The sequence below is a fragment of the Leopardus geoffroyi genome, chromosome C3 (assembly GCF_018350155.1).
Source record: "Leopardus geoffroyi isolate Oge1 chromosome C3, O.geoffroyi_Oge1_pat1.0, whole genome shotgun sequence".
Classification (NCBI taxonomy): Eukaryota; Metazoa; Chordata; class Mammalia; order Carnivora; family Felidae; genus Leopardus; species Leopardus geoffroyi.
In genome coordinates, this window is record NC_059338.1 from 43,850,559 (window position 1) to 43,873,117 (window position 22,559).

At 50.2% G+C, this 22,559-nt stretch overlaps 2 protein-coding genes and 1 long non-coding RNA gene across 4 annotated transcripts in view; 1 reads left to right on the forward strand and 2 right to left on the reverse strand.

Moving 5' to 3' along the window:
- Window positions 1–5,313: 5,313 nt before the first annotated feature.
- On the reverse strand, window positions 5,314–11,524 carry RGS16 (regulator of G protein signaling 16). 2 transcript variants are annotated; one of them, XM_045452618.1, is made up of 5 exons: window positions 11,339–11,524; window positions 10,327–10,437; window positions 9,508–9,569; window positions 9,053–9,219; window positions 5,314–7,172 (listed from the first exon to the last, which is right to left on the reverse strand). In XM_045452618.1, the coding sequence occupies exons 1-5, from the start codon at window positions 11,380–11,382 to the stop codon at window positions 6,951–6,953; spliced, it is 606 nt and encodes a 201-aa protein (XP_045308574.1). In that variant the 5' UTR covers window positions 11,383–11,524; the 3' UTR covers window positions 5,314–6,950. The 2 variants fall into 2 exon arrangements, with proteins under 2 accessions (XP_045308574.1, XP_045308573.1); XM_045452617.1 differs by having other exon boundaries at window positions 9,508–9,572; window positions 11,339–11,523.
- A 141-nt stretch (window positions 11,525–11,665) lies between these two features.
- Window positions 11,666–14,817, forward strand: LOC123584938. Its single transcript, XR_006705792.1, has 2 exons — window positions 11,666–11,751; window positions 14,066–14,817. It is a non-coding gene; the product is annotated as an uncharacterized LOC123584938 (long non-coding RNA).
- The window catches only part of RGS8 (regulator of G protein signaling 8), a 171,967-nt gene continuing 161,100 nt past the window's right edge, over window positions 11,693–22,559 (reverse strand). Inside the window, exon 5 of the mRNA XM_045452601.1 lies at window positions 11,693–11,791. Coding sequence (XP_045308557.1) covers window positions 11,790–11,791 — 2 coding nt within the window. The 3' untranslated portion in view covers window positions 11,693–11,789. The remainder of the gene's footprint in view (window positions 11,792–22,559) is intronic.

Here is a 22,559-nt window from a genome sequence, read left to right on the forward strand (position 1 = left end):
TGAAGAAGCCTGGACTAGCCTGCTGGGTGGTAAGAGAGACACAGGGCCCAGACACCACCATTGCCCAAGCCAACAACCAACCAATCCTTAGATGTACGACTAAGGCCATCCTAGACCTGCCAACTCTTACCAGACCACCAGCAGATCACAGATGCAAAAACAAGCCTAGCTGATATTAGCTGAGCCTGGCCAGATAAGCAGAAGTGCCTACCTGACCCACCGACTCATAAGCAATAATACAGGCTTATTATTTGAAGCCACAGAGTCTTGGAATGGTTTGTTATGCAGCAACAGCTAACTAATATATAACTAGCTAACTCTTTGAATTTAGGCAATTTCCTTAAGCCTTCTGGCCTCGGTTTCTACATCTGTAATATGGTGATAATAATAACAGTAGTGACCTCAAAGGAAGGTTGTGAGGGTTACAGAAATGAATATACGTGAAGCACTTAGGATAGTGCCTATGGCATATAAACAGCTACAATTTGTTGAGCACTTACTGCCTGTGGGGCACTGTGATGAATATTTGTCATAAATTTTCTCATTCCGTCATCACAAAAGCCCTGTGAAGCCAGTACTCTTGTTATTCGCAGGTTACAGGAAAAAGTGAGGCTCTGAGAAATCCAGTAATGTGCTGAAGTTTACTCCGCTGAGAAGTAGCAGGTGTGGGACTGACTTCAGAGCCCGCTGTCTAAAGCAGGACCCTACATTGTCTGTGAAACTGCCTCTTGGAACTGGCATGATGGGATAAGTTAAGGCACTTATCCTCTCCAGCAGAGAACTCTTTCTTAAGTGGGGGCCCATTACAAATAAAAGGTTAATCCACACAGCATTGCTTTTCTCAAAGTTTAAAGCAAATCCTCGTCTAAGTTCCTTCCAAAGCTTGGAAATCACCAACACTGTAAGTCGAGAGGTATCTTTTCTAAATGATGGAGACTCAAACTCCATTATCTAGCAGCTAACTGCATTACATCCCTCACCCTTGGGATCTTTCCTCCGTTATTTAAATTTCAAATTTCTTTTCTTCCCTAAAGCAATTTGAATAGCTGGACCAATTTAAAAGTTTCAGTAAAAGGGAATTACCTTGAGATCAGCCCTTAATATGCCCTGAACACCTTTCTCTCTTCACCTTAGAGCTTCAGTTTTTAAAGTTAATTTAGCCCTATTGACTAAAGTTCACTAAAGAAATCTTGTTCTAAATCCTGTATCCACCGGGCTGTCTTAAAAGTTACGCTAATAATTTTCATTCATATTAAAACTTCACGTGTTTATTAAAAAGCATTAATAAACAAAACTATAAGTTATACCTCTTGGATACCATTCCAAAGGAAGTAGCCAAACAAAATATGGCCGAAGTCAAGCAATACTAAGGAAAAAGTTTGCATTGCCTGATATGGCCACAGGGAGGCAGCAGAGGGTGAAAGATGGGCCAGGGGTCCTTGGCAGTCTTGTGGAAGCAACAACAGCACCATGTGGAAGCAGCACTAGCTGACTGGGGTGGGGAGGGGGGTTGAGCGAGTTGATGAATGGCTCAACCCTTGATTTCCTCACTTGAAATTCTGTAATACTCTGCACATCAGATGATATACAATACTGGAACAGTTGGACTATTTTTGAAAGAAAAGTAGATTTGGAATCCTGATTCTTCCATTCTGCTCAAAGTCGGTAAATAATTACTATCTGATGCCCACTGTGTACAAGGCACTGTGCTAAGTACTAGGAATCAGGTAATAATAATAGTAACTAACATTCATGGGAAAATAAGTGCCAAACACCTATTTCATTCAATGTTCCCAAAGAGGGGTGCACTTTTATTATCTTCATTTTACTGTGAGGGAACTACCTTACTAACTTCCCAAGGTCATAAAGCAAATGAGCCAGGATTCCAACCCACATATTTTGACTCCACAGCCAGGGCTGTGAACCATTTTGCTGCAATCTGTCCGGTCCCATCTTATCAAGGTAAAGGATATGGCTTTTGACCTTGAAGAGACCAGTTCAGGGGAAGGAAAACAGCATGAATTGCACCATGCAGCATGTACAACAAAGTGAAAAAAAGAGTGTGTCCTAGAATCACGGAAGTGGGAGAGATTAACTCTGTGCAGTTGACATCTGGGAAGGCTTCACTGAAGAGGTGATGTTTTGGTTGGATTTAGAGGAAGGCATTTCCCTCCTCACCCCAAAACCCCCATTTAAAAAAAAAAGAGAGAGAGGAAGAGGGCATTCCCAGCACAGGGAGCAGCATGTGTGTAAAGGCCATCTGGGCAGGGGACAGGTCAGAAGAGGGACTTGGTTCAGCTCAGAATGAGCCTCAGATGCCATGGTCAGATCTGGACTTTCTCTTGTAGACAAAGGTGAGCCATTTTAATGCAGCCATGACACGCTCATATCTGTGCATTATGGGTGAAGATTGGCAGTGTGGGAAATGAATGGGGGAGGCCGGGGAGGGAGACCAGGTGGAAAGCTGTCTTTGTAGCTCAGACTGGAGAGGACAAAAGGCTCCTCTAAGGAGGTCTCCGTGAGCCTGGGAAGGAGAAGCTGGACTCAACCCATTCATTTCCAAGACTGGATGCGATGACATAGGGAAGAGATGGAGAAACCTGAAAAATGGGTGGCCAGCCCCTGTGTATATCAGGGTTAGAGAAACAGAAGGCAGTGCATATTGGTGGGGGATGATAACCTTGGTTTTGAATGTGTTATGTATAAAGAGCCTGTGGGACATCCAGGGACGGATCTGGATGGAAGTTGGAAACCGTAATCTAAACTTTTCTCCTGCTGGATTTAAAACTAATCATTAACTCAAGAGCCATTTCCTGAATGCTTATAGGCGAGGCCCTGGGGAGGAAGACCTGCCTAATCCCAGGAGCTTGCCCTCAGGTAAAGAGAAGCAGAAAGCAGGGATCTGAGTGCTCTAACTCAGTTATGAGCAGCTGTGGTAATTCAGTTATGAGCAGCCCTCATTGAAAGAGAGGCATCCATAATCAGACCCAAAGGTTCGGGGAAGGCTTCCCAGAAAGATCCTTGAGTTGGTCTTTGGAAGATGCCTCCCTAGCTGAGTGGACGCGGTGGAAAGCAATGATGAGAGGAGGGGACACAGCAGGCAGATGGTCCAGGATGAGGAAGCAAGGAAGCCCGAGACAGTAACAGCGAATCCGGGAACTGTGACAGATTTGTTTTCAAGGGACAGGGGAGAGAGTAGCGACAGAGGCCTAGGAGGCCAGCATTTCCCACTTAGGAAATGCTTTGCCTGCTGAGTCAAAGTCTAGAGTGCTCTGGGGAAGGGGCTAAGGATACCAGAGACACTTGCTTAGCAATGTGATCTTCAAGAAGTCACTTAAGCTCTCAGAGAACCATTAGAGCATGGGACGGTTTTGAGCCTGACACCGGGTCAGCAAAGAGGTGGGTTTTTTGTTTTTCTTTATTTTGAGAGAAAGAGCATGTAGGAGGGCAGAGAGAGAAGGAGACAGAATCTCAAGCAGGCTCCGCACTGTCAGCATGGAGCCCAATGTAGGGCTTGAACCGAGGAACCATGAGATCATGACTTGAACCAAAACCAAGTCAGACGCCCAACCTACTGAATCACCCAGGTGCCCCAGCAAAGAGCTATTCTTATCTCTGACGTGTACCTGCCACCTTCAGCCACACCACGAAAGCCAAGGCCACTTTTTATGTGAGAGGGAGGTTTAGTGGGGTGGGGACAAGCCTTGAGGATGGTCCCACTGGACTGTGGGGCCTGTGGCACACACTGCAGATGTAGGAGGTCCCCCATCCCCGTTCGTTTCTCTCTCACTCACTGATTACACCTGCCTTTTCCTACTGACCACCCACACTGCTTAAAAAATGTGTGCCCGTGTCTAGCCGCATTCAGAATCCCCACCCGCTATGAAATAAATGAAGCTACTTCCTGGTGAAAGTACAGTTACTGCTTTTGGTTTCCTGCCGGGCACCCAGTGGACACACTCAGATTCATGAGAAGGTGAAGAGATGGAAGGAAAGTAAGAAGAGGACAATGTGGATACCTCCCCGCCTCCCTGGGGACCCGTCTTTCGTCATCCATCACATCCCTCCTCCCATCTCTCACACACTGGACATGCCCCAATGGTGTAACTGGGCTCACATCTCATCTCTGCTGCTCTCTCGAGCCAGCTGCCCTGGGCATATTCCTTGCCCCACAAGCTTCAGTTTCCTTGGTGTTACAGGCTAATACACCTACCTCACAGAGCTGGCATAGGGACCAAATGGGACCAGGGCCTGCCACAGCATCTGACCCAATCTTCTCTGGCCCTAAGGTCCGGATCCCTCCTAGAACTGCCCACAGAATTGCCCCCCTTAGATCTGGGTTTAGAGTGCGAATCTACCGGGTTTTCTGCCCGTCATACCCCGAGTCTGGCCACTAACTCAGACTAACAATAGGGGAGAAATAAAAGTCAATAGCAGGTCCAGATCTGTGTACAAACAGATAATTCAAGAAAAGTTCTTGGGCCGACAGCACTAGGGGGACCCTGAGCTCACCCTGTCCCACATTTTCAACTAGATATCATCCACATCCAAGCCAACCAACTGCAGAGTACAAACAGATAATTCGACGGAGAAGAAAAGTTTAAATACTGGTAACGGGGTGGGGCAGAGGATTGGTAGGGTAAGCAAAGGGAACAAATAGGCTCTTGGCAAAGGATGAGCAGATATGATCCTTGCAAACCTACCCCCAGATTCTTGCAAGCCCAGCTTAACCCCCTTACTCCCCTCAGCCCCTGGAGTGGAGCGGCCTTGCAGACAGAGTGGCTTCCTGGAGCTCATCTCAAAGACTTCTACGAAATTATTTGAGAAATATGAATCCTTTGAATGTGCATGAAATTCTAGTGCAAATTAAGAATGGGCAAAAGTGAAGATGCCCAAAAGCCACCCCCTAAGTGAAAACATGTGGCTACTCGACCGAGGATTCCCGCCCCTTGTGTGTCTGTTAGAGGCAGAGTTGGGAATGGTTCGTGCTGCGTCAGCCGGGCAAAGGCCATGGGCCCGAAATGACAGCAGGCTGACAGGGTCCAATCAACACAACAGCCAGACACCAGCTGGGGCCATCGTCAGCTGAAGGAAGTTACCAATCTTGGTGGCCACCCTTAGCACCTAGCCCCTCCTCATCAATTCTGCCGGTCACCAGACAAACATGGGTCTTTCCCCTGTGCCTCTGCCCGGAACACAAAAGCTCTCCCGCGTGCCCTGAGGGATTTCCGGAGGCTAACTCTTCCACAAGGCTTTCCATGGTGTTTCTCCTCGCCTCTTCCAGACCACACAGCCCCCACAGACAGAATCTTGTATCTGGGCTTTATGTTTATTCTACAAGAATATAACATGTTAAAACAGGGAAACAGGGATTGAGTACACATTCCTATCTAGGAAACCAGCTCCATTGTCAACAATAAATAAATATTTAACCAGTGAGGAGTCCTTGACACGCTAAGAGGTTCCCAGCACGTAGAGGTAGAGTCTGACGGTGGAGAGGGAGACAGTCAGGCTGCCAGTTCCTGCTGAGATTCTCCAGCAGAGGCAAATTGAAATTACAATAATAATAAATAACAACAGCAACCACACAACAGTAATAAAATAATATGCTATGACAATGGTCACAAAACCAACAATACATTACACTTAAATAATTTTCTCCTGGAGGAGCTCACAGCGCAGAGAGAACAGTGTTGCTTTTCCTGGGGCATAACGGGGCTGCCGGGTTCATTTGCCTCCGTAGCCCGGGCTCGTGCAGAAGTCTCACCACAAAATAGGTGTTTGATGTTGCCCTGAGGTGACGAGCAGGTTCTGATTTCTCCCAGTCCGCCTCCTCCAAGCAGTCTCTCCCCTCAGCTGCATTCCCAGCTTCTAAAGTCTTCCGAGGGCCATCCTGGTTCCAGGCCCGACTTCCCTCCACACTCTGGTAAGGGCACCTCACATCCACAGGAAAGAAACACAAGGCTCCCCTTCCACTGAGGGCGGCTCTTTTTCCCTGTTCTCACACCCACAAAAAATACTGGCTTGATTTCAATGGAACTTTTGGAAACTGCCAAGAGAGTTCCCATGACTCTTTTCTCCCTAGCTCCACCCTGCTGGGCCCAAGAGCTGGGCTAGCCACTCACTGAGGGGCCCCACACCTGCCTCCTCATGGGCCCTATGTTCAAGGGCAGCATGGAGCCACGAGAGGGCACAGCCCAGCAAGAGGCCCCACAGGCCCTGCTCACAGGCGGACCCTGCCACAAGCACAGGGTCAGGGACCACCTACAAAGGTCACCAAGAGCACCAAGACTAATATCACAGGCGCAAGATGGCCCCTTTTCCAGGCTCTCTACTGACTTGCAAAGGGGCTCAAAAAGCCAGTTTTTGAGGTATAAAACTCTTGCTTGGGGGAAGCATCAAATTGGGTCTCCAGCCTCAATAAGACTGTGAGGCTGGACACGGGAATGTTAAGAAGGGCAAGCTAAGCGACCCTCGGACAGCCCAGAGGTGAAGGGGACAGACTGGGAACGCCCTTCTGTGTCCCGGACAGCCTGGGAACTAGGAAAACAGGATGCAATCGGAGTCAGCTGTTCAACAGGCGGAAGAGCTGATCTGGTGGTGTTCCCCTCTCTCAGTTACAAGTTCCCCTTATCCAGGCTGGAATATTTCCTACCCCGTGGAACACAAGAGCCAATGATCACTCCACCACCACCTTTCCTTTCCCCGGAGAGCCCCACACAACCCTCATCTCCAGCCCTATCCGCTGGTCCTGGAAGCGGGGGGTGGGGGGACCCACTCCTGCACAGAATTCAGTCCCACAGTATCTAGAGGAGAGGGCGCTGCTTCCAAAACAGGCGGCCAGATGGGCTTTTTCCTTCACTGTCCTCTCGGGCCTGCTTTGCAGAACCTGCCTCAGGGATGGGCGACTCCACCTCTCTTCCTGGCTGGCTTCCTCACTGCCACAAGGCTCAGGTGTGTGAGGGCTCCACCGGGCCGCAGCTGGACGGAGAGGCCAAGGCGGCTGCGGCTTGGGCGGCCAGATCCCGGTAAGCAGGTGACTTCAGGAAGCGCGGATACGAGTCCTTCTCCATCAGGGTGCGGGTCTTCCCCTGAGCCACGTCAAAGCAAGCGGCTGTGGCAGCCTGCACATTCGTCCTGGTCAGCTCCCTGGTCTCGTGGTCTATGTTCACCTGTAGGAAGGAGGGCAACAACGTGGGTGAGTGGAGAGTGGGCAAGGCGAGGGGGTCAAGGGGTCAGGGGGCCGAGGAGGGCCTGACGGGCAGGTGCAGCAGCGGAAGGGGTACCCGACTCTGAACCTGGAAGCTGGGGTCTCCTGAGCTGACCATTAATTGGCTTTTCAACTGTGGGCCTGTCTCCACCTCGGATCCAGCGTCTGCCCTCAAATCTCTCACAGTTATCAAGAACATATTAAGAATGTATACAAATCCGGGGCCTCTGATTCTTGATTTGGGCTCAGGTCATGATCTCATGGTCATGAGTGTGGAGCTTGCTTGGGATGCTCTCTCCTCTTTTCTGTCTGCCCTCTCCCCCACTCACACGCACTCTCTCTCATGAACTCACTCTGTAAATAAATAAACAAACAAACATTAAAAAAAAAGAATATATACAAATCCAATCCCATTTCATCCCTGCCTCTGTACAGTCCTGGTTCAATTCACCATCACCTCTCTCCTAGGTTAGTGTCAGAGCCTGCTAACTGGTCTCTCCCCTCCACCCTCACTCCTGTGGTCTATTCTCCAGCCAGCAGCTACAGTGAGCCTTTTCGAACTCAAGTCAGTCTGTCAGCAGCAGTGTTGTCTTCCCTGGTCACTCGGAGGAAAAGCCAAAGTGTATGCTGGGCCCGCAGGGCCACCTAGGCCCACATCTGGCCACCTGTCTGACCTCATCTCCTACTCTCCCTCCCTCACTCTCTGTGCTCCACACGGGCTCACTGCCTGGTTCACAGTAACTAGGACATGTGTTCTCTGGCTTTTGCACTTGCCATTTCCTGTGTTAGAATGTTCTTCCCTCCCTTATCTGTTCATATGTCACTTTATGGAACAGCCCACCCATCAATTCCCTTTGTAAAAACAAAAAGACCTCACATGTCCACCCATCCGGTATTCCTGTGCTCTTTTTTTTTTTTTTTAATGTTTATTTATTATTGAGACAGAGAGACAGAGCATGAACAGGGGAGGGTCAGAGAGAGAGGGAGACGCAGAATGTGAAGCAGGCTCCAGGCTCTGAGCTGTCAGTGCAGAGCCCGACGCGGGGCTTGAACTCACGGACCGCAAGACCATGACCTGAGCCGAAGTCGGACGCTTAACCGACTGAGCCACCCAGGTGCCCCCTGTGCTCCCTTTCAAATCCTGCTTTGTTTGGATCAAAACACGCACCATCACCTGACATATATTTATGTATTTCACCATTATTATCATCTTCTCCCATTAGGGTAGAGACTTTTGTCCCTGCTATGTCTCTAATAACTATAACAGTGCCTTGCATGTAAATGGTGCTCAATAACTCTTTATGGAATAATGTGGTAAAAATTAAAGTGCTCAGAAAATACAATACAAAATAGGATACAAAAGCAAGGTATTACTATATTCTCTCCACAAGGTGGCCCCGTGCACTTTACCAAACGCTGAGGCCAGCCATGGAGACCTGAGGGAAGGTGGAAAAATTCACCAACCACATACCAACCAGCCTGAGGCACCATCAGCCAGGGGACTGAAGCAGGTCACACAAGGTCCCTAGGGTGACCGGTCTCCCCACTTGTATATTTTAACCCTCTAATAAGGGCTTAGTTTACAAAAGCAGGTATGCACCAAAGCCAAAACACCTGCCAACCCCTCTAAGCCCCATCAGCGAGTCTGAGGGTAACAGCACCCATGAGTGGCACAGCACCTGGTTTTCCTAGTCTCCAGCCACAGAAGTCCATTCATGCCTGTGCAAAATAAGATCACGCTCTATACTCAACTCTTGCCCTGATGGACACCCACCACCCCCAGTTCTCAGTGGGGAAGGAGCAGGCAGGTGGAGGGTCCACAGGACATGTGGAGGCTCTGACCTCTTTTGGGGCTTCACTGCGGATGAATTCATCAAAGATCTTGTGAGCCCGGGAGGCCAGCTTGGTAGCTGACCGGAGCTTTTTAAACTCCTCACAGGCCAGCCAGAACTCCAGGTTCTCCTCACTGAACTCCGTCTTCAGGAAAGCATGGAAGGCGGCTACTCCATCTGGGGTTGAGGGGAGAGAGGGAGAGACAGGTCAGACAGTGGGACAGCGAGGAATCAAAGAAGAAAGACAGCAATTGTAGTTAATGGCTCTATTTTTAGGATGTAATTTTCTTGAACAAGGACCTGCCTTTGTATTCTGAATAGAGGCTGGCACACTAGGGGATGGATCATTATTATTATTACTACAACTATTATTTTGCCCACGCTTTCAGCATCCCTCAGGCTGGCTCCAAAGCACATGGGTACACATGTGCCACCCCCGGACGGACACAATAGGATCCTACTCACTTTTACTGCTCAGTAGCAAGTCAAATGACTCTTTCCACCCCAGCACATCTTCTGAGAAGTTTCTGCTAGAAAACAAAACAAAACGTAAAGATTTTACTTAAAAAAAAATCAAAAAACTAATGCCTAGCATAAATCCTAGCCAGAACTCCGATGGAAGTTGTAGAATTCACACAAAGTGATTACTGGAGCAGACTCCTCCAACCCTTGGTTGAGGCTACAGGTATTTTTGTAGGGGACAATTAATTCAGTAATGAGAAACCAAAGCCAGGGGCCTTCTAGTCCTCAGTAGATAACTAAGACTGTCTCTTCACAGTCCAAAATTGTTTCTATTCCTCTGACCCTGGGCTTTGTTTTCTACATTTCCCCTCGTGGAAATAAGGGCCTCAGGAATAGAGATTAAGTCTACCCATAACCCAGAGCCTAGAGCAGCACCTGGCAGTGTTGATTTTCAATATGAAAGGGCTTATAGGCAAAGTGCACACTAATGGGAGTAAAGTCATTGACTGAAAAGCCTCAAGTGTTCTTAGACCTTGTCCTAGCCCTGGTTGCAGAGACAGTGACATCTGCAGGTGGAGGAGTCTGGTAACTAGACATTCCGACCCTGGGCACACATATCTGTCGGTGGGCCGAGAACCCTGGAGCCACCGACCCAGTCACCCATAGCAGACCAGCAGGAATCTTCACTAAAATCTTCAGGAAGGGGTCACCAAGATGCACCCTCACACGTCCTAATTTCTGTTTGTATTTTCCTCCTTGTGGCTCCTCTCCTCGATCTGGATCCCTCCCTTCTAGGGCCCTAGGCCGGCCAGCAGGACTCACCCCTCTTTGCCGTGTTTGCTACTCCACTCGAACTTGCCAACACTGCCAGTATCAGAGCCCAGCTCTGATTTGTGAAGAAAGATCCCCAGCCGTGTCTTGAACTCTTTGGCTCTGGAAGACAAAGCAGGCACATGGGAGGATTCCCCATTTGCTCAGCCAGGGCAAAGAGGCGTCCCAGAAGAGTTGGGGCTGGTGCCACCCACCTTCCAGCCTCAAGGGTTCCTGGGAACCTTCAGCTGTTCCCAGGGCCTAAACTTTGCTTCTCTTCTTAATATCACCAACCCAGAAACAATGAAAGTAATGTTTCAGCTGTTCCTCAGTAGGACATACACTTTCTGGGTTCAGAGCACAGCACACATGGCCTCTTTCCCACTTAAGTCACACTAATCTATCTTTGTGCCTGTTGATTAGCAGAATGCAGCTCAGCACCCTCTAGGCTTGTCATGAATATTTCTGGAACTTTGTGGAAACTGATTCCTGCCTTCGCCTTCACAGCCACCAGCTCTGGCAAGGGCTAGAGGTGGCTGAGTAGCTCCCTGGGAAGTGGGCACATCCCTCACTGGTGGACCCAAAAAACACCTCCCTGCCTTCTCAGGGCCAGGGGACTCATGCTCCTAGATCTGGGCTGTAGAATGAAAACCAAGTGTTTAAGAAACTAGAAAGGCAGTTCTGCCTGCTGATGCCAACGTGCTCTTCGTGTAGCCGATCTTTGGCAGGTCACCTGAGGACTGCCATTTGTCAGAGGCTGGGCTATAACAGTAAACAGTGGTCCCTCCACTTCCCCTGGTTTTTCCTCCTCCCTTCTCTTGGCCCGTGGCGTCTCTAAGACTCTAAGGGAAGCATCTGAGAACGTGGAACTAAGGTGACCTCTGCCTCTCCTCTCAAGTCAGTAGAGTCCCACTCTCCCGCCCACCCGGTCCCCAAGCCTGCCACTCCACTCCTTAAGGGCTGGTGGGGCTAGGACTTCTTCCTCCGGGCGGCTGGCAAGCTCCATGGGACAAGCTTCTCTTACCTCTCCAGGCAGGTGGTGGGGAAGGCGGCCAGGGTCCGGCACATAGCTGCGGGTTCAGAGCAGCACGTCGTGGGGAGGATGGTGATGGGCTCCAGCGGTCGCCGCGAGCGCGACGAGGCAGAGAGGCAAGAGGCGCGACTGGCACCGCCGAGCAAACCTGAGCTTTATCGGACTGCACGCAAGGAGGCGCAGCTACCGCGGCTTTTATTTCCTCGGAGGGAGTGGGGCGGGGCTGCGCGCCACCGACCAATCGAAGCGCGGGGAAGGTGGAGGCGGGGCCAGGGAGATCGACGGGGCGGGGCGCCCGCCACTTGCACACAGCTGTGAGTCGCTGGGCGCACGCGGCGGCCCCCTCCTCCGGGCGGACGTGGCCACGCGGAGGGAGAAGCAGCAGGGAAGTTACACGGCACGAGGTGCGCCCACTCAGTTTAGTAGGAAAAAACCCGTCGGCCTCTAGTAAAAGCAGAAAGCCAAGTCAGCGGTAGCAGGCGGATTTGCGTAGGGGGTGGCACGTTGGGGAGGCACACACACAGTTCCAGTCACAGCCTGAGCCTGAACCTGCGGGGCCCTGAAGGACGGGAGCGAGGGGCGCTAGCCGGGCAAGACAGCGTCGTGATTATACTGATAGCAACCATTTACTGTGCTCCTACTCGAAGAGCCATCCCATCACCTCCATTTCACAGATGAAGAAACTGAGTCAGAAAGTTAAAGAGACTTACCCAAGATCAGAGGGTTGGAATTAGCAGACAAACGGCCCGGGGTCGGGGGGCTCTTTATTGAGCATCTGTATGCCAGGCATTTTTACTAAGAGTCAGGTTACGTAATTTGCTCAGCCTTACACAATTAGTGTTATGCCAGCATTCAAATATGAATTTCCCATGCTTTTTCCACTGCCCTACCACCCAAAATTAGAATCCCAACACCTCTGTAAACTGATAAATGATCGACCCTGGGTTTAAGCAGCAGCTAACTCAGTGTCCTTATCTCTGAGATCAAGGACATCTTCCCTCTCTCCCCATCTTCCCATGAAACCCTTACAGCCACCCCCACCCCTCACCCCCGTTTGCCCCTCAGTTCCCTTGGAATTGCTACTGAAGAGGCTGCATGTGAGGTTTAGAGTGTGGAATCCAGAGCTGGATTTCCAGGTTTCAAATCACGGCTCCACCACTTACTAATGGGAGACCTTGGGCAAGATTCTTAATCTTTCTGTGCCTCAGTTTCCTTATCTCTAAGATGAAAATATGATACACCTATTTCATAAAGTTATGAGGATTACATGAGTTCTTAGCTAGAGTTCCCTAGGAGACAGGAAATGCAGTTCCTCTGAGGCATTGCCTTGCTGGGGAAAGTTCTCAGATCAGAGAGGGAGTGAGAGAAGCAGGGTTAGACAGAGGGAAGAGTTAAATGCCGTGCTGCTGTGATAGAGACCACCATTGGCCCCAGGGGATGCCCCCATTAAAGCAAGGGGGCAGGCCTTTGTACCTCACATTAATCATTCAATGTATGTGGTGGCCCCAAGAAGATGCTTAATCTCAAGGCAACTGCCTCTGTCAAGGGCAACTCCCAGAGAGACTGTGCTGTGAGCCTACAGCAGACAACAGGCTGGAGAATGAGGGCCTCGGTCCCAAACAAGAAATCTTGGTGGTATGCCACAGCACCCCTACCAAGGTGGTTAGATCAGTGCTGAACACATAGTCTGCACTCAATAAACTTTAGCTCTCGGGTTTACTTACTAGGAATACAGGAATCACCAGACAATAAGGAAAAGTGGTAAGTTTTTTGTGCCTCTTGGAATTTAGGTTTCCATGAGGGGCATCTAAGAGTTGCTGTTCTTTAGCAAAGCCTGGGAGTAAAGGGTCAGAAGAGAGAGACAGGAGAAGAGGTCCTCACCTGAGAGAGTAGGGTGACACAGCCCAGAAAAGCTGGTCAGGGAAGGAAAGGTTAAAACCACAGAAGGGGTGAGGACAGGAAGGCCTGGAGATTGTCGAGGCATTGCTTGAGCAAAAGAGGCCCAAATCAGAGCAACATGTGGGGCCATTTGACAAAACAGATTCTCTTGTTAAGCCAGGGCCTGTAGAAGATGACCCGGTTAGTAAAAACATAATGCGCTCTGAAGAGTAGAGTCAAATCCTTCCCCAGCCTCCCAGTGGGTCAGTGGACAGAGGCAGGTACAAACGCTGGCAGCAGCATCTCAGGTGCCAGCATCCCACCTTCACCCCCATCTCTGGGTCTTCCTTTCTCACAAGTGCAGGGCTGGGTTGGTGTGGGGCAGGGGTTGGGAGGGGGGCAGTGGTGTGCAGCCGGGCAATCGAAGAAGAATGCCTCCTGAACATCTGTGTTGCTCAGCACAACCCTCCATCCACACGAGGAAGTAGCCCACCCTCCCCATCAGCAGCACGTTCTGCTGGAGGAGTTGGTCAGCTGAGGGGAGGCCCGATGCTGCACCCGGTGCCGCTCAGCTCAATCCCCAGCGTGGGATTGTATTATGCAGCTGCCAGGTGGGGATGCGGGTGGTATCCGGGACAGCTTCTCTTCAAGCGACAAAAACAAGTTTATGGACGGACTGAATGCCCGGTCTTGCCCCCAGTAGCACCATGTTGGAATCAGCCCAGAAGTGGCCACATAACAACAATGATAGTGATTATGCACAGACCCTCCCTAAACCTTCCTGTTCTGTCTGCATCCCTGTGAATAGGCCAGAGGAGCCTCTTAATTTCTATTTTGCAGACAACAAAACAGCCAGTGCCTGAGGTGACCTTACTTAAGGACCCTGGAACTGAAAACAGCTGAAACCCGGGCCCGCTCTCCAGATCCTGAGCTAGTGCTTTCTCCTATTGGACAAACAAGGCAAAAGAGGCAAGAGAGACAAAGCGGTGCTTGCAGCCTGGCAAATCCAATCCGAGAGCACAAAGCTCCCGGCTCAAGATGAAGAGCCCTCTCTGAGTTCAACCTGCCTCCCGGTTGCCATGGTTACCTCTTCAGTTTCCAGACAGAAACTTTTTGAAGTTCACAATGTATCCCAAATTCTCTTCCCAGCAGGTGGGCTGGTTCATGTCTGCAATTTCAGTAATGACTCCACAGTTGCTGGAAATCCAGCAAGTTGAGCCCACCCGTGAACCTCACAGGCTTGGGCATGAACCTGACCTCGTTTTTGCCCAGCGCTCGCAGCACAGCTGTGCTGCCTTTAATGGAGGGTGTGGGGACACAGCTCGGAAGCCTGGGTCATCTGGGATCAGGATTAAATATCCCACAACATCCCGGCCACACTGCCCTTCACTCCCGCCCCTGCTCCTCTGCAACCCCACCCAGCACCGCCCTTTCCACCGAGCTGAAGTCTACACAGGACCTTGTCTGCTGAAAAACGATCCGGGGAAATGGAAACATTTTCTCGACTTCTGATTTGGTGCAGATGATCCTCACCGGGGTCCGAATGTTCCCAATTCCATCATCGATCCACCAATAAATATTTAGTAAGAATTGATTATGTTCCCTGGCCGGTGGAGGAAATCACAGCTTTTAGGCTCTTCACTGAGTTTAATGACCTTCTATTTCCTCCTCTCTGAGGAAACAGAACTAACACAGTAGGGAAGGAGAGGTGAAAGGAAGTTATTGACAGGAGTTGCAACAGAAGTCCCAGAAAGTGAGAGCTCAGGGAGTGTCTGCGATGTTTTAAAAAGGACTGAGTGGGGTTTGAGCACGATGGAATACAGCCAGACATGCTAGATATGAAGGAAGGAGCGTGCTCCCAGCGGGAGAGTTGTACAAGCCAGTTGTAGTTTGGGAGCGCAGGAAGATTTAGGAATCCCTCGTATACAGCAAAGGCTCTCAGGATGCACAACTGCATATCACGGTTTGATAGAAGCATAAAAACAGCAGGAGCAGCACATACCGTGAGGCAGCTCAGTGAGGAGAGAGATATCCCTTCCTGAATGCATGAAGTAGACAGTCACCGGGGCCATCTCCCTGCGAGGTCATGACAACTATGGGTGCCCTCCCCTCGGGCAGGGGGACTTGAAGGACTTCAGCCTGGATGCAGGAAAGGACTGTTTTTTCCTGGTTACCCTTTAGAGCACTGGGTACAGCTCACTTCAATGGCTGTTTTATTCTTCTCCCACTTCTTCTCCTCTTTCCTCTCCCTCCTGTCTGGGAGAGGTTCTGAGGGTATGGGGGTTTGGGAGGCCTGCTTTCCTCCTCCCCCACCAGGCTAATGGACCCCTGGCTTCCAAGGCAGGGCAGTCTCAGCCACTTGGGAAGGAGGCTGAAACTCTTCAGCGGTACCTATGGCTTATAGGACCATGTCTACACTCTTCTGTACGGCATCTAAGGCTCTGACCGCCTGATCTCACATCCTTCATCGCACACCCCCTAAAGCCCAACCAAATTCAGCAATTGGCAGGTTCTCATGTCTCCGTGCTGCCTTGCACATAGAAAGCGAGCATGAGATTCTCTTGGCCTAAAGGTCTCTCCTTTCTCTGTAATACTCACTTTAAAAGAAATTTCCTTCATGTGCCTTCCAGCCAACCCCACCTACCCGCCCCCCATCAGAGGCAACCATTATCCTTAGTCCTAAAACCACAGGACCAGTGTTGACTCTTCTTGACTTTATCACTGAATTTTGAGACCTAATTTTTTTTTTCAACGTTTTATTTATTTTTGGGACAGAGAGAGAAACAGAGCATGAACAGGGGAGGGGCAGAGAGAGAGGGAGACACAGAATCAGAAACAGGCTCCAGACTCTGAGCCATCAGCCCAGAGCCCGACGTGGGGCTCGAACTCACGGACCGCGAGATCGTGACCTGGCTGAAGTCGGACGCTCAACCGACTGCGCCACCCAGGCGCCCCTTGAGACCTAATTTTGATTTCCAGTCTGTTTGCTCATGAGCTCCTGGAGGGTAGGGACCATTGCCTTGACCACCTTTTTATCTTCAGCCCCTAGCACCACACCCTGTCCAATGTATGTATCTAAGTAAGTGTTGAGTAGATGGATGGCTTCTGTTTCAACAACAATCATAACAGCTAGCATTTATTGAACACTTACTAAGTGCCAGGCTCTGTTCTGTGTGTTTTCCTCTGAATTATCTTCCAGTTCTCATAAGTGCCCCCACAAGATGGGTACTTTCTTGTCCTCATTTTACATTTGAGGACACTGTGGCAGAGGCTGGTTAAGTAATCGGCCTCGGGTCACACAGCTACTTAGTGGTCAAGCTGGGTTTTGATCTCGGATAGTCCAAGTCCAGAACCTGTGCTCCTAAGCACATGCCATGCCTGCTGGAGGTATGGCACTCTCCAGAAAGCGGCATTTGCTCACTATGAGAAGATAAAGGCTGAGCTTGGGAAATCATGGCAGGATGCTACAACCCCTCTTTCTGTTGTAATTTCCTCTTCTCGTTTCCTCTCCGAACATCTCTTCTTCGCTCACTCCATCCTTCTCTCGTCATGCACATCTCCCACTTTCTATCTTTGCCTTTAGTGTATGTCATCACTGGCCCTAGCCTTTTCTGCTTCCTCAGTCCCTTGCGTGTGTGCAGTTCCCAAGAGTGGTTGCAGAGACCCCCCTTTTCTGCTGAAGTCCTTCCATTAATATCTGGGCTTTGATTTTTCTTTGCAGGAAAGCTCCGAGTTCAGCTGCTCTGCCCTGCCACCCTTTCCGGCTGTGTTTCTTCATCCCTCTTTGCTCTTGTGGGACTGCGATTCCCATCCGGAAGGAGCCCCAGAGCAGCTTCTGAGGGAGGCAGATCTTCATCTCCAGATGTCTTTGTGATGTGTTGGACCCTGGGGACCTTTGCTTGTCCTCAGCCTCCTGGGAGCCTGGCTGCTGATAGATGTTGCTTCCAGTGTTTATGCTTTTTCCTAAAGGCTGGCTGTGGCCCTTCAGCAGGCTCCTTGCTCGGTATATGACATCTGACCCACACGCATGGTCTTCCCCTCCTGACTGTGACTGTCAGCCCTACCCCACACACTAACCAACCATCCACCTGCCTCAGACTCCTGAATTCTCACTGACTGCTGGTGCCCAGCATCCTCCCCACAGTATGCCTGTCCTCAGCCTGTCCCCATACTCGCCCCCTGTCACCTTCACTCTCACCTACAAGTGCTCCTGCTGTCATATTGATGCGTTCTCTAAAGTACCAACTAAATTAATGGCTGTAAATGACCCCCATCTCACATAAGACTGCCAATTCCAAAATAGGAGAAACTACTCACGAACCCTGAGTTTCTAAATGTCTTCCTCTTTCTCACCCTCCCTCCTCATCCCTTTGTTCACTTTTGTCACAAATGTCATATTTCGGAGAGCATTTCACTTCCACTCACTGAGACATAGAAACAAGTTTGTCAGAATGCAGATTTTCCTCCTTTAATAATTTTCCAAGGCCCTGAGGAACCACTTAGGATGAAAGATGAGGGGGGAAAATGGGAGGTCTGGGATTTGCATATGACTGAAAGATGATGTTTACAATTCCAACTCCTTGCTTCTTCCCAGGCTGAGGATGAGCACTTTTGGATCCTAGAACTGCAAAGTCAGACAGGTGCTACATGCTGGGTTGTGCCTCTCTCCAGGCAGGAAGTAAGCCCCGGGATGGGGGGGGGGGGGTGGTGGTGGAGGGAATCTAACATGCCACCCTCTAGCTGAGGAGCAGAAGGGGGGATTCTGACCACTCACTGTCTCTGCCACATTCCTCAACCAGGGCAACCACCAGCGCTTGAGATGGGCAAGGAGAAGGCACACTGTTCTCTGGGAAGACTCTGAAAACAGCTTAATTGTTGTTTTAAGGGAGGACAGGGATACAGAACAGGTGACGAGGAAGCATTGTCTTATTCTCAAACTGGAAGTGTGTTTGTATGAGTATGTGTGTTTGTGTGTGAGAGTGAGTGTGTAAGGCAGGGAAACCTCTACTGTAGCCGATGAAGCCCAAGCCTACCACCCTCATTTCTCAGGGAGCCTCAGCACATCAGACTATCCCTGATCCCAGAGACACGCAGTGTTGGGAAGTTAACCATTGAGAAGCGGGTGTTCACTTGGGCAGATCCAAAATGGCCCCAGGGAGGCCTGGCCTCCTGAACCTTGGTGCCCAGCACGGTCTCTGGCACAGCACAGGAACTCATTAAATCGTCACCGAGGAGTGAAGGAAACACATCCCATTCTAGATGAGATCTTTGGGATCACAGACATTCTTGGCTGAACTTCAACCAGACAGCTTTCTGGAAATGGGTCACAGACCGGCTGGATTACACAGTGAAACATGACTATGCATCTCCCAAACTCATCTCCCACTGTGGCTTGTGGAGTCCCCCAGTGCAGGCTAACTGACACTAAGTCGGCGAAGGGTCTGGCAGATGTGAGGAGTGGTTCCAGAGCACAGCTCAAGTGGGAAACAGGGCACCAAACACACATGGAATCTGTGCCTCCTCGTCATACTTCTCTGAAGGTCTTGAGTAAGGAAAACCCCAACACACCTTGTCCCCTTCTCTCCCTCTCCTCTAAGTACTTCAGAGAGGCATGCGCTGGGAAGAAGCTGTGGGCCGGACCCAGCTCTGTGTTTGGGAGTAAGGACAGACTTCAACCGGCTGGAGGACACCTGGCCCTACCCGGCCCTAAACCCGGTCTAGGAGGAAGGGAAACTACTCTTTGTATGCCCTGCCATGATCTAGCAGTGAGCTCAGTGCCTTATAGACACCACCACAGATGGGGAACTGGACAATCATGGGTAAGTAGTCTAACCAAAGTGACATACCCAGTAAATGCAGGTGCCAGGACTGGAACCCAGTTCTGTGTGGCAGGTCCCAACCCAGGGCTACTCAATGCCTGTTCTCTGGTTTCTGAGCAGCTCTTTCACAGGCCCCTGGCCACTGCTTCAGGCCATGTCTCCACACTGCCCTCATTAGGGATTTCTAGGTGCTTACGTAGGCCACTGAAGAGACGTAAGGACTGCGGGAACAGCAAACCCAGCATGTGAACATCACAAGCACGTGCGGAGATGTTAGGTCAGAGCTGCAGGAGGGCCTTTGCCATCTCGTGGGAGTTAGAGACCTGCCCTCCACGCAGCCCTCTTCCCCTCCTTTGAGTCACCTTCCATGAACCCCCATGTCAACAGAGAGAGTGAGGGTGAGGGTGGGGAGGGCCGATGCAGGGACACAGAGGGAAAGCAGTTTTATGGGAAACGGGAGGGCGACACTATCCGTGAGTGCCGGACAAGTTGTAAGGAAACGTGCCTCTCACAATGTGCCCGAGACACCTGAGCAGAGGGAGGAACGTGGTTTGATATGCGAGCAGTTGGAGGCTGGGGCTGGCGGCGTTGGGGTGGGAGGGAAGGGGCAGGCAGAGCGAGAGGAACAGGTGGTCCTTTCACAAGCTCCCAGGCCATCAGCCCCTGACATAGCAGCTGTCCTAGAAACAGGCCCAGGTGGACGGAGGGAAGAGCACAGCGGGGGGGTGCGTGATGTTCTGCAGAGAAAGAAATGAGCCCTCCCTAATGGGCCCCACGCATCTGAGCACGGGGAGACACGCGGCGAGCTGTGTGACTGAGCCGGACTGAGCCCCTCCCTTTCCACCAGCCCGCTGGCTGTGCTGCTCCAAGTATGGCCCCAGGGAAACCTGCTGGATCCAAATCCCCAGGCTTCCTGAACCCCCACCCCCCCCACCGGGGCTGCAGTAATAATCATGATAATCACTAACATTTAGTGAGTGCTTTCTGGCTCTATATTTATGGTGCTTCTGGTCTTCATCTCATTTAAGTCTTGCACTAACCTCTGGAGGAGGTACTCTTACTGTTGTTGTTCTACAGATGGGGAAACTGAGGCAGGGAGAGGTTAATGGAGGGAGGGACAGAAGGCAGAGCCTGGTACCTGGTCATCTGACTCTTGCGCCCGCGCGGTTAGCCACTCTCTCCACACACTGCCCCCGCCTCCTCCGGAGCTGCAGAAAGCCCTTTCCTGGCCTGGATTTCAAAATGCTCATTTCTCAAGCTCCAAGAGGATTCAGGAGATGAGGGTTTTTATCTTCCCTTATAGTTCAATCTGGTCTTCACTTCTTGGGAAGGGGCAGAGGGAGCACAAGAAAAGAACTTTCTGCTTCCAAGACACAGTTTAGAGAGGGCCAGTCCTGGGACCCCCAGCAGATTTGACCCCGGGGCTGTGCCATTCATCTAGAACATCCCTTCCCTCTAGAAATGGTATTTCACCTATCCAGCAACTACAAAGTCTTCACCTGGAGCTTGGAATTTGGAATTTCATGCATGTGAGCTCATTTAATGCTCACTGTGAACCTGCCAGGTGGGCTGCCCACCCTCTGGCTTGCCTCCCATGTCTGTGGCTGCTCCTCTTGTCTTTTGCCCGTTCATCCGATACAGATGCTGCCCGGGGCTGTGGCCTTGACCCACCTCTCTTCCAGTATGATAGCCTCTTTCAGAATAAGCTGTGATTGCTTCTGCCACATCTGTATGCTGATGACCCCCAAACCTATCTCCCTGGCTCCTGCTAGAATTCAAGAGCCTATATCCACCTGCAAGTTGGGTGCCTTCATACTTAACTTGTCCAATATGAATTCAGTATTATATACACACCGCCACATTTGACTAGATTAGTGACATTATTTAATGGTAGTAAGGCATCTATTCACTTGGCTCTAAAAGAAATCTCACTCACCACCAGCGATCCCTTTCTTCCATCCTTTCTCACTCCAGTCAGCCTCCAAATCCTATCTACTCTGATCTGATGTCTGCAATCTTCTCCTTCCATCTCCACAACCTTTGTCCCCACCCTCTCTCATGCTAACCAGTCTTCTTCCACCCACTCTGGTGCTGGATAAAGATAAATCAGAGCATGGCATCTCTCTCTTCCAGAGCCTTCGGATTCTCCCACTTTCCCCAGGGTCACACAGAAACTCCATATCAGGACATTCCAGTTCCTCCACAATCTGGTTCCAGTCAGTTGCTCCAGTGTCCTCTTCTTCCTGCTCCCCTACCCCCTCAGCTCTGGTCACCCTCCACAACCTTTTCGCCAAATACTCCATGTTGCCCACCCATTTGCTTTTCCTTGTATTGTCATTGCAGCCTGGAATGACATTCCTCTTTTGTCTGATAAACTCCTACTTATCTGAAAAGACCCAACTCAAAATCCACTCTTTGAACGTCCTTGTTCTTAGAAGATGCATGCTGAAATGTTTCAGAAGGGATGTCATGATTCCTCTCACTTACTGTCAAATGATTCAGCCATAGCTGTACCTTGAGAGGGAAAGATAATATGGCAAACTATGGTTGAACCTAGGTGGTGGTTGTAATCATCTTTCAATTCTTCCATATGCTTGAAAATTTTCACAGTTAAAATTACCTCATCTCTGATAGTTTCCTCATTGCCTCTGACAAAATGAATGACCCCTTTCTCTGAATTCCCGTAACACTCTGCATTTGCAGCAATATAGCACATCACTACATTTTACTTTAATTTTGTGTTCGACAACTTTCTCTTCCATAGACTGTGAACCTACAAAACCATACTAGCTGCACATAGTAGGCACTCAATAACTGTTTATTTCCTATTTACGTCCCCTCCTGTAAAGCTGAACTGAAGGAGCAATAAGCCACATGGGCACCTGGATGGGTGTCTGACTTCGGCTCAGGTCATGATCTCACCGTCTGTGGGTTCAAGCCCCACATCTGGCTCTGTGCTGACAGCTCGGAGCCTGGAGCATGCTTTGGATTCTGTGTCTCCCTCGCTCTCTGCCCCTCCTCTGCTCAAGCTCTGTCTCTATTTCAAAAATAAATAAACATTAAAAATTTTTTTTTTAAATAGGCCACAGAACAGGCAGCCCAGCCCCTGATGCTTCATTCTCCAATACATGGATGGATGCCTGTGAGCATAGGACAGGCACCTTGGGGGAAGATAATAGATGGCTATTTACTGGATAACAGAACATAATTTAAAACTCAGGAGATCTAGGGGCGCCTGGGTGGTGCAGTCGGTTGAGCGTCCGACTTCAGCCAGGTCACGATCTCATGGTCCGTGAGTTCGAGCCCCACGTCGGGCTCTGGGCTGATGGCTCAGAGCCTGGAGCCTGTTTCCGATTCTGTGTCTCCCTCTCTCTCTGCCCCTCCCCCGTTCATGCTCTGTCTCTCTCTGTCCCAAAAATAAATAAACGTTGAAAAAAAAAATTAAAAAAAAAAAAAAACAACTCAGGAGATCTAGCCTCTGTGACTGGTTCTATGACTAGCTGTGTGATCACGGG

What these genes read in the sequence shown, in the direction of transcription:
- RGS16 (XM_045452617.1), bottom strand. Translation starts at nt 11,382, where the DNA reads ATGTGCCGGACCCTGGCCGCCTTCCCCACCACCTGCCTGGAGAG. An exon ending in CCCACCACCTGCCTGGAGAG is followed by an intron (nt 10,438 to 11,338) that starts GTAAGAGAAGCT and finishes TTTGTCTTCCAG; the next exon opens with AGCCAAAGAGTTCAAGACAC. An exon ending in CTTGCTACTGAGCAGTAAAA is followed by an intron (nt 9,220 to 9,507) that starts GTGAGTAGGATC and finishes CCTCAACCCCAG; the next exon opens with ATGGAGTAGCCGCCTTCCAT.